This window comes from Moschus berezovskii, chromosome 16, assembly GCF_049115385.1.
Source record: "Moschus berezovskii isolate FMDL1 chromosome 16, NW_MosBer_1.0, whole genome shotgun sequence".
Taxonomy (NCBI): domain Eukaryota; kingdom Metazoa; phylum Chordata; class Mammalia; order Artiodactyla; family Moschidae; genus Moschus; species Moschus berezovskii.
In genome coordinates this window covers 80,486,043-80,497,095 of record NC_142475.1, presented here as the reverse complement: position 1 = coordinate 80,497,095, position 11,053 = coordinate 80,486,043, and the positions used below count along the sequence as shown (strand labels likewise).

Here is an 11,053-nt window from a genome sequence, read left to right as displayed (position 1 = left end):
TCGTTCACGTTGACTGACTCAAATCTGTTCCATGATCTTAGCCTTCAACCTTTCCCTCAGACTTGGCGGCTGCGTCTCGGGAAGCCGGAAGCCGCAGGGCGGGTCCGCGGTGACGCACAGGAAGCCGAGGAGAGGGAGCCTGGGGCCGGAAGTCGCGGGGCGGGCGGTGGCGCTCCCGGAAGTGGCGCGGACGTCGCGTGCGTCTGAGCGGTGCGTCGGGCTGCAGGAGAAGATGGCGGTCTCCACAGGTCGGTTCCTTGCCGGGCTGCCTGCTTTTCCACCCCGACCCGCGCGGCGGCTCGCCTTGCAGCTGGCGGCCGGCCTGGCTGTGTGAGAGAAGCCACAGTACGGCCCCTCGACCGCCAGACTTCCTGCGTAGCGCAAGCGGAGCAGGGAGGGTCCTGGCGACCATCGGGGCGGCGGTCATGCCCCGCGTCGGCTGCGCGCCGGGGGGCTGGGCTGGGCCGGGCTCGCCGGGGGTCCGGCAGGCGGTGCAGGGTCCGGCTGGCGGGGCCCCGCGGGTGATGCGGGAGCGAGGAGAGGAGTCTGGGGCGGCCGGCTGTCCACCTCGGCGCGCGATGGCTCGTGTGGGGGTCGTGGATGGAGCGAGTCGGATCCTCCGGCTCGCCCTGACGTGGGCGGAGAGCCCATTCTTACCTGACTGAATGCGTGTTGTCTGTCTTTTCCGTGAGTGGATAACTGCGGTGCCGACTAAGTAAAAGCACGGAGCGAGGTGAACGCTTATTGAAGAAAAAACGACTTCTTAGATTAGCTTTTCAACTCCTCTCTCCTATTGAATACAATTTTGGTTTCCTGTAAGCACAGATTTTGAAATTAGATGTGAACACTGAGGTTTTAGAAGTTTGACTATTTAAAAATGTTAAAAATGTTGAAAGCTGTATTACCTAAAACCTTAGTACGTGTGGTCTTTCGTTTTTCTGATCGTTATTGAAACCAGACTAGAGAACAGTGTGGTTTTGCATTTCTTGCCATCATTGCACGAATTTTCGTTAAGTGGAATACTTTATTGTATGTTGCGATTGGTACTTTCAAGGTGGTACCTTTCTAGCTACCTTTTAATGAAAAATTGCGTCTTTTATGTCTCTGTTCCGTGCAGGTGTCAGGATAAGCTGTTTAACATTTTAGCATTGCGGAACTATTTCACGCTTTTGGTCAGAGCTAAGAGGTAAAGCATAGGTGATTTAAAAAGTGACGTTTCAGTCTTGAGACTCTGCTGTTGTCCTTGCTATTTGAAATCGAGTGTGCTCATGAGTGGGGCCATGTCTTTTTTAAGACTTGTGCATCCTATCTTTAGGTTCTTGAAAAATTAGTAATAAAATGGTGTATTTTAACTTATAATTTTCATGTTATAGATTTCATTTTTTAAACACAGTTTTTCTTCCCTGTACATATGAAAGAGTGTGGAAATATTGTGAAAAAACCAATGGCAGATACTTCTTGGTAACAACATTTAAGTCATTTTTGGAAGTTGAATATGAATTATAAAGAAGTTGCTGAGAGATTATTAGCATATTCTGTTGTACATCTGAAGCTTGAGTTTTATAGCTTATATTTCAGAATTCCAGTTGTTACATTAACACTGATTTTATGTTTATGAGTTTTGAAATCTTAGCATAATTAGGAAGAATAACTGTTAGACTGTTAATTGATGTTTTCTTAGACCCTGAAACTTGTTTTGACATGTTGCTGAAAATTGCCTCGGTCAATATCAGATTTATTCCTCTTCTCTGTTTTTTAACCTTGACAGTACCATCCAGCATGGGGAGAGAGGAGTGCAGAAGCAGTTTTAGACTATGTTTTGTAAATAACTATTTTTAAATTACATTTTCACTTAGTTATACTTTGGTATTGCTTGCTTCTTGGTAGCAAGGGAGGGAAACAGTACCTGTTTGTGAAATAAATATGATAAAGCTTGACATTTAAAATAGATGAGCTAGATGGATGTGCTGTACATGTTTTTTATTTAAGCCAAATTAATGTAAAAATAACTGTTTGACCAGCCAAAAAGAAAAAAAAAAACACCCAACAGATTTTTTTAATCTTATTTAAAGCATTTTATTTTAACATGTATTATTTAAGTCATATGCTTTTACACCTGCTGTTACTGAGAAGAAAAATTGGAAGGAATTTTAATTAGACTTGGGACTTCCCAGGGGGGCGCTAGTGGTAGAGACTCTGCCTGTCAATGCAGGAGATATAAGAGACTCAGGTTCGATCCCTGGGTATGGAAGAATCCCTGGAGGAGGGCATGGCAACCCATTCTAGTATTCTTGCCTGGAGAATCCCATGGACAGAGGAGCCTGGCAGGCTACAATTCATAGAATCACACAGAGTCAGACATAACTGAAGCGACTTAACACCAATTAGACTGAGACCTCTAAGCTGGAAAATACTTTGCCATACCACTTGGTTCTTTTGTTTTGCAGTTGAGAAGACTGAGGCCTAAGGAAGTATAAGCTTTTATATAATTGGTTAGCAGTAGAGTCCAGATTAGAATTCAGGTGTCTTACTCAGTCTGGAATTGTGAAATTGGAATAGTCCTGAAATGAGGAATCTTACTTCCTTTGAGACTTGAGAGTGGCTTTCATACTTCTCTTCTCTCTGCATGTTCCTTGTCTTAGACTGTCAAGTGCTTCTCATGGATGGAAGTAGGACTGGTGGAGACTCCACTGGCTAGGTTTCCCTTTCCCAAGAGACAGTCACCTCTGGGAATCAAGATAATTTCATAGGGCATTACTTAAGAAACATGACCCTACGGAATAAAAATTTGTTAGTATATTTAGTAAGTGTGATTCAAAAATTTAATCGCAAGGAGGCAACTCTGCTACATGCTTTGTTGTCTGTGAATTGAGTCAGCTGTGTGGTGAACCTTCACCTGCAGACTGAGAACTGTGACCTGTGGCTGCTGGTCGGGGTCGCTCGGCAGTTACTCACATGGTGACTTGTGGACGGAAGAGTAGCAGCCGTGTGTACTCTGTGCGCTTAATCCTAGTGTGTGTGCCCTGGAGACTGGAGTCCAAACCCTCTTGTTGGGGGATTGGTGTTTAAATCATGGTAACTGAAAGTCACACATATGGAAACCATGAAAAGCAGAGATTGCCCATGTGTGGAGACATCCACTTAGCAAGTATTTGGGGAACTTTTTGACACAAAGCTTCAAAATTGATATAACAGAATAAATGGAATGAAACCCAGCGTTTAAATTTTGTTTTAAAAGTAGTTGTTTGAAAAGAGCTAATATATTTATAAGATCTTTGAGATACTGTGAGATGGAACTGCAAGATTGGATTCAGGAGTGTGTTCTTGTTTACAAGGTCTCCGCTGACTTGTGTTAAAGTGGATGTTATTTTCAGTTTAAGTTGTAACAGCGTAATTTCAAACCACAGAAAGGGAGAAACTCTTTGGGCTTTGTATAGGTGCTTACATACTTTGGAATAATAGTTCTCATAGAAAGTACATTATGAATCATCTAGGCTCTAGCCAAGTTCATTTTATAGATGAACAGTGACTATATAGATATAAAATGAGCTTCCCAAGATTATTTAACTCGATGCTGATTCCAGACTAGTTTCTTGATTTCAGCTTCTTTGATGCTACTTCTGTATCACACTGTATTCTGTAAACTTTTGGTTGGCTGCATATAAATGAAATCACACAACATTTTGTCTTTTTCTTTGTAGCTTATTTCACTTCAGTCAGTTCAGTTGTTCAGTCATGTCTGACTCTTTGCGACCCCATGGACTGCAGCACACAAGGCTTCCCTGTCCATCACCAACTCCTGGAGCTTGCCCAGACTCATGGTCATCGAGTCGGTGATGCCATCCAACCATCTCATCCTCTGTTGTTCCCTTCTCCTGCCTTCAATCTTTCCCAGCATTAGGGTCTTTTCCAGTGAGTTAATTCTTTGCATCAGGTGGCCAAAGATTGGAGCTTCAGCATCAGTCCTTCCAGTGAATATTCAGGACTGATTTCCTTTAGGATTGACTGGTTGGATCTCCTTGCAGTCCAAGGGACTCTCAAGAGTTTTCCCCAACAGCACAGTTCAAAAGGATCAATTCTTTGGCACTCAGCTTTCTTTATAGTCCACCTCTCACATCCATACATGACCACTGGAAAAACCATAGTTTAGACTAGATGGGGAGAAGGCGATGGCACCCCACTCCAGTACTCTTGCCTGGAAAGTCCCATGGGCGGAGGAGCCTGGTAGGCTGCAGTCCATGGGGTCGCGAAGAGTCAGATACAACTGAGCGACTGCACTTTTACTTTTCCCTTTCATGCATTGGAGAAGGGAATGGCAACCCACTCCAGTGTTCTTGCCTGGAGAATCCCAGGGATGGCGGAGCCTGGTGGGCTGCCGTCTGTGGGGTCGCACAGAGTTGGACACGACTGAAGCGACTTAGCAGCAGACTAGATGGACCTTTGTTGACTAAGTAATGTCTTTGCTTTTTAATATGCTATCTAGGTTGGTCATAGCTTTTCTTCCAAGGAGCACGCGTCTTTTAATTTCGTGGCTGCAGTCACTGTCTGCAGTGATTTTGGAGCCCAAGAAAATAAAGTCTGTCACTGTTTTCCACTCATTCCCCATCTATTTGCCATGAAGTGATGGGACCAGACGCCATGATCTTTGTTTTCCGAATGTTGAATTTTAAGCCACCTTTCTGCTCTCTTCACTTTCATCAAGAGGCTCTTTAGTTCTTCGCTTTCTTCCATAAGGGTGGTATCATCTGCATATCTGAGGTTATTGATATTTCTCCCGGCAATCTTGATTCCAGCTTGTGCTTCATCCAGCCTGGCATTTCACAATATGTACTCTGCATATAAGTTAAGTAAGCAGGGTGACAACATACAGCCTTAAAATACTCCTTTCCCAATTTGGAACCAGTGTGTTCCATGTTTGGTTCTAACTATACTGTTCAAGCCTCGCTTGGAGAAGCTTATTTCACATAGCATGATACTGTCTAGGTCCATCCATGTTGCAGTGGCAGAATTCATTCTTTTTTTATGGCTGAGTAGTGTTGCGGTGTGTGTGCATGCCTGCCACATTTTCTTCAGTCATTCATGTATTGATGGGAACTTAGGTTGCTTCCACATCTTGACTATTGTACGTCATGCTGCAGTGAACATAAGGGTGTGTGTGTCTTTTTAAAATAGTGTTTTTGTTCTCTTCTGTTAAATACCCGGGAGTAGAATTGCTAAATTGTATGGTAGTTCTAAATTTAACTTTTTGAGGAAGCCCTAAACTGTTTTACATGGTGGCTGAACCAATTTACATTACCATGAGCAGTGCACAAGGATTCCCTTTTCTCCACTTGTGATGACAGCCATTCTGACTGGTGTGAGGTGGTGTCTCATTGCGGTTTTTATTTGCATTTCTCAGATGACTAGTGACATTGAGCATCATCTTTTCATGTGCTTGTTGGCCGTCTGTGTGTCATCTTTGGGAAAATGTCCTATTCAAATCCTCTGCCCACTTCTTTAAATCGGATTTTTTTTTTTTAATGTTGAATTGTATGAGTTCTTTGTATATTTTGGGTATTAACTGCTTGTCAGATCCAGTGTTTTCAAATGTCTTCTTCCATTCCATAGGCTTCCTTTTTGTTGATAATTTCCTTTGCTGTGCAGAAACTTTTGGTTGATGTAGTATCATTTTGTTTATTTTTGCTTTTTTTCCCCCTTGCCCGAGGAGACAGATCCAGAAAATTATTGCTAAGACTGATGTCAGAGAGTGTGCTGCCTGTGTCTTCTAGGAGTTTTAAGGCATCAGGTCTTAGGTTTAAGTCCTTGATCAGTTTTGAGTGTATTTCTGTAGATGGTGTAAGGGAGTCCGTTCCCTTCCGTCGCTCAGTCGTGTCCGACTCTTTGCGACCCCGTGGACTGGAGCCTACCAGGCTTCTCCATCCATGGGATTCTCCAGGCAAGAATACCGGAGTGGTTACCTTTTCCTTCTCCAGGGGATCTTCCCGACCCAGGGATCGAACCCGGGTCTCCCGCATCGGAGGCAGACGCTTTAACCTCTGAGCCACCAGCGAAGCCCTTGATCAGTTTTAAGTCCTTGATCAGTTTTGAGTGTATTTCTGTAGATGGTGTAAGGGAGTAGTCTAGTATGATTCGTGGCCATATTGCTGTCCAGTTCTCCAGCACCATTTATTGAAGTCACTGTCTTTGCTCCTTTGTATATTCTTATCTCTGTTATAGATTAATTGCTCATGTAAGTGTGGGCTCATTTCTGGTTTGCTCCCTGCTCTCCCTGCTCTGGTTTACCCATGTTTAAAAAATTGTGTTAATTGTCTTTTTATTATTGAGTAGTAAGAGTTCTTTATATATTCTGGATACAAGTTCGTTAGATATTGTGTTTGTATTTTCTTTTACCTTCTTGATGGCATCCTTTGAAACACCAGAGTTGTAAATTTTGAGAAAGTCCAACTCATTTTTTTCTACTTTATTAAGATGGGAAGTCTGGCTTTTGGTATGTACTTCATTGTCTGACTCTTTGTTTTAAAAACATCATGTTGATACATGTGAGTTCCCAGAGATGGTCTGGTTGTGAGTACTGTACATGATTACCATCTGACAGAGGGTGGGAGTCTAAACCCTGCCTTGCCAGGTGTGAGGTTTAAGGTTGCATTAACAGAGAAATATAGCCAGGTAACAGGCATGCTCCACGCAGTTTATTCTTTGTAAGTCATATAATCATGCAAAGATTTTTTTCAGCCTAGTGACTGGAATGCTGTTGAAAAGGACAAACAACGCATAGCTTGGTCTACTGTTTGTTTTTCATGATAGTGTCACCTGTTCCCTCAATTATCAGTTATGGTTGACTAACCAATATTGATATAAGTGGTTGTTTCCTGAGAGGATATGCTTAAGTTATTGAAAAGTTTTTAATTTTCTGAAGTGTTTACCTGCCAGTAGTGACTTGGCAGGATCTCTCCTTTGTTTCTAGCTGCAGCTCCCGGAAGTCCCAGGCGAGCGGTTGTGCTCCTGGAAGTGGTCTCTGTCAGGGGATAGTGTGCCAGCCCTTAGTCCGCTTAGATCCCTGCTAGCGAGGGACCAGAGGCGGCCTGACCGCCTTCCACCCCCGTTTCTTCTGAGGGAGGCATTCTTCCTTAGCTCTGAAATAAACAGTTCTGGCAGCTCTCCTGGAGAACATTGAGTCACTCTGTTCTCACTGGCTTGTCTGTCCCATGGAGATACCAATAGTGTGTTCGAGCAAATCTTTGGGGACAGCTTACTGCATTTGAATGCGTCTGCTTCCGTGGATGTCCTCACTTGCCATCTCTGCCAAGATGCTAGGCAAAGGAGTCTGTGTCCTCCATCAGCAGCACTTCTTATAGGACAGGCCCTTAAGTGTGGACAGAGGGGTGGACAGTAAGCATCTGCCGGAAACGCACCCTGGGTTTATTGAGTGCCTCTAGTACTCTCGGCATTACTTATGGTCCAGTTTCTATGTAAGTGATTTAATGATGAGAAGACAAATGGCTCAAGTAAAATCTAGCTTTCTCCCTTAGTGTATTATGTTTTACTCATAAGTTTTGTTTTGAGCTTACTTTTCTGAAATGAAACAGTACTAAGGATATTTTGTGTTCGGGTGCATTCATTAAATAAACACATGGAGCTGCTTGTTTTCTTCCTTCCCTGAGTTAGTATATCACACGTGGGATGTAAAGAGTTCCAGAATTTGGGGAGCGGCTTGGGGCAGAGTGGTTTTGGCTGTAACCTGTACCAGTACTGCGATTCACCCTCTGCTGTATGTAGCGCAGCCTCCATACCTTCGAGGTACTTCACAAACCCTGTAATGCAGAGGTCTGTCTTCCTGGTGTTTGAAGGTAAATTCAGATGCTTCACAGGTACACCGTTGAGTTGAAATTTTTCAGATTTATTTTTATTTACTATAGTTCATCAATTCTAAGACAAATTTTAATATCTTAAATGGATATATGGCTTCAGACAGGGATTTATTCTTATGATTCGGGGGTTGACTCACTGGGCCCGGTTGTCTCGCTTCACCTGACAATGGTCTTGGCCTTTTGCCCAAGGCCTTGTTTCTTTTACATGTGGTCAGTCTAGGCGTCTTGTTGGACTTACTTGCATCCTAGTAGTGTCTGGGAGTCAGAACTTAAATGGTAGTTGGCTTCCAAGAGACCAAACAGAAGGTATCAGGGCTCTAACAAGGCTGGTCCCAGAACCGCACCAGTGTCACGTTCTACCAGAACAAGTGGCAAGGCCAACCCAGATTCAGGGGAGGCCAGGAGGGGCACAGCCTGGAGCTCAGAGAAGCGTTGCTCACAGCTGTCTCTGTGCTCTGGAGGCTGTCTGCCTCCTTGTGCTTTGTTCTTGGGGCCGAATTTCACTCAGTGGGATTTTATGTCAATGCATATGAATATTTAAAAATTCTTGTGATCATTTGTCAGTTTACCTCTTCAGCAAGGTGTATTCGGTTTTCAGTGATGTGTTGAGGTGGATAAATAGAGTTTTTCCACTGTTTTGCTGGCATTGTGTTTACCATGGTGTTTTTTTTTATTTTTTGATGGGAGTTTAATAATATGATTTTTTTATCTGCATATTTTTGTTGATCAATTATCATTTGTGTTTCACACATGTGGAATGTATTATCCATTTACTCCTTAAGTGGAACTGGTTATTGACATATGGTTTTAGTTGTTTAAAAATCAACTTAAGATTTTTCCCTCATAGCTCCGTTGGTAAGGAATCCGCCTGCAATGCAGGAGACCCCGGTTTACTTCCTGGGTCGGGACAATCCACTGGAGAAGGGATAGGCTACCCACTCTAGTATTCTTGGGCTTCACTTATGGCTCAGCTGGTTAAAAAATCCGTCTGCAATGCGAGAGGCCTGGGTTCGTTTGATCCCTGGGTTGGGAAGATCCCCTGGAGAATGGAAAGGGTACCCACTCCAGTATTCTGGCCTGGAGAATTTCATGAACTGTATAGTCCATGGGGTCGCAAAGAGTCGGACACAGCTGAGCGACTTTCACTTTTTAAAATTTTTGCACCTTATATTTATTACTTTTCTCCCTTTGCATTTTTTTTTTAAACTTCTTCGAGTCATGTCTCTTGTTCTGAAACTCCTTCAAGTGGAATTCAAGGGTCCTAAACCTGGGAGGAGCTTTGGGAATACTGTGGTTCTACAGGGATTCTGAACACGAGGATAGAGGTGGGGGGCAGAGACTGGGGACAGGAGTTCTCCTTTCTGCCCAGTCCAGTGGACTCCCTCCAGAAGGAGGCTTGCACACGTCAGTCATTGAGCTGGGGTGGAGTGGGCAAAGGTTGGACATCATCATCTGTGAGTTTTAGCTCCGTATTTGACATCAAAGTACACAGCTGTCTGCTTTTGTTTTAGAGCAGAACCACTGCTTTATGGAACTTTCCCGTTGCCTTGGTCATCTTGGTGCTTCTCCTGTGCCTTGTTTTCCTTGTCCTGCTGCCCTGATAGGCTGTGCTCTCCATGAGGGCAGGGCCGTCAGTGTGAGATCCCGTTGGCCTAGCACAGTCTCTAGCTCTGAACTTGATGTTTAGTTTTGGTTGTCAGATTACATAATCACAGAATTACAATAAAATGTACCACATTTTCCTTAGTGGAGGCATGTGGTGGTCTTTCCCTGATTCCTCTTTCATCACAGCTGATACTGTACCCTGCCTCCCCATCCTTAAAGTCTGGGCTTCAGTTCCTCCCTGGGTCCTTGTCACAACAGGTGAAGTCTGAATTTACAAGCACACCTGTCCCTCCTGACAGTTTCTGGCTCTTTGCTCATTTATCCTCAACTGCTGTCCCCAAACATTGCTTGCAGTTCCCTCTCTCCTTTTTTGTATACTCTTTCTCCTCTTCTGTTTAGACAAAAGATTTAAAACACAAGAAAATGCATGAATACACATGTTACCCCCACCTCCTGCCCAGCTCTCCCAAATGGTAGTAAATTTTTCTTGCTTCAGGTTGTTTTTTGGAGAAATGACGTTACCTGCACCCTTTCAAGTACTAGGCCACTTCTTTGTCCAGAGGTGATCAGTATTCTGATTTTGGAGTCTGTTCCACAAGTATTTTTATACTCTTGCTAGATATGTACTCAGAACAGTATAAAGTTCTGTTGATATATAGCTTTTCTGTTTATTTCTCTTTGTGATTATGGTAAAGTGTATGTAATATACAGTGTACTGTCTTAGCTTCCTTTGTACAGTTCAGCAATATTATTCACTTTGTTATGCAGCTGTAAAACCGAAATCACTCACAAACCAAAACACATTAAACAATGTATTTTAAAATTTTAGCATTAATTGATACTTGTAGCTCTGATTCTTTCATTTTAATTGCAGTAGCATTGTGTCGTGGGTTATGCTATGTTATGTCTGGGTTGTTTCTAAATTTTCACGGTTAGAAATCATAGTACGTGAGCGTTCCTGCCTTTCTCTGTCCTGGTGTCAACATCTCTGTAAATGTTACCAGTTTCCTCCCGAAGTAGTTGTGCCAATTTATTCCAGCTTCATCAGTGGAAGAGCCTTCATCTCCATATCTTTGTCAAACCAGGTGTTGCCAGAGTTAACATTTGTCAGTCTGGCAGATGGTCTTTAGGGTTTAATTCTTGTTTTCCCAGGCAGTGAGAGTTGTGTAAGAGGTTGGCCTTTGGAACTCATATCGTGTATGGGCCGTTCTGTTTTTTCCTTTAATGAAGATCTCAGACTGAGGATTTAAAACTATTAAATAAGAATAGTAACACCACCAGGCACACACGGACACACACAGGATAAAGGCAAGTGGGAGTAACAGGAAAGAGCTGAGATGGCCCGCGACCGCGACCAGAGGGCAGCTTAAGCTCATGCTGCGGCGTCCACAGCCCCACAGCCCCACCTTGTGGTGTGTTCTGTTACAGACGTTAGTGGGGGGTGTGAAACGAAGCCAGAGTACTCCAGGCCTCAGCTTGAAAATAGAGCTTACTGATACTTGTTTGAGTCTTATACTTTAAAAAAAAAAAGAACAGCCCTAGCTGCTGTAGCCCTTTAAGTATTAACATTGCCGGTAATC

General features: G+C 43.4%; 1 protein-coding gene across 1 annotated transcript in view; it reads left to right on the top strand.

Moving 5' to 3' along the window:
• The first annotated feature begins 1 nt into the window (after position 1).
• UBE2V2 (ubiquitin conjugating enzyme E2 V2) overlaps positions 2 to 11,053 on the top strand; it is a 32,708-nt gene continuing 21,656 nt past the window's right edge. The window contains exon 1 of the mRNA XM_088844474.1: positions 2 to 248. Coding sequence (XP_088700600.1) covers positions 32 to 248 — 217 coding nt within the window. The 5' untranslated portion in view covers positions 2 to 31. The remainder of the gene's footprint in view (positions 249 to 11,053) is intronic.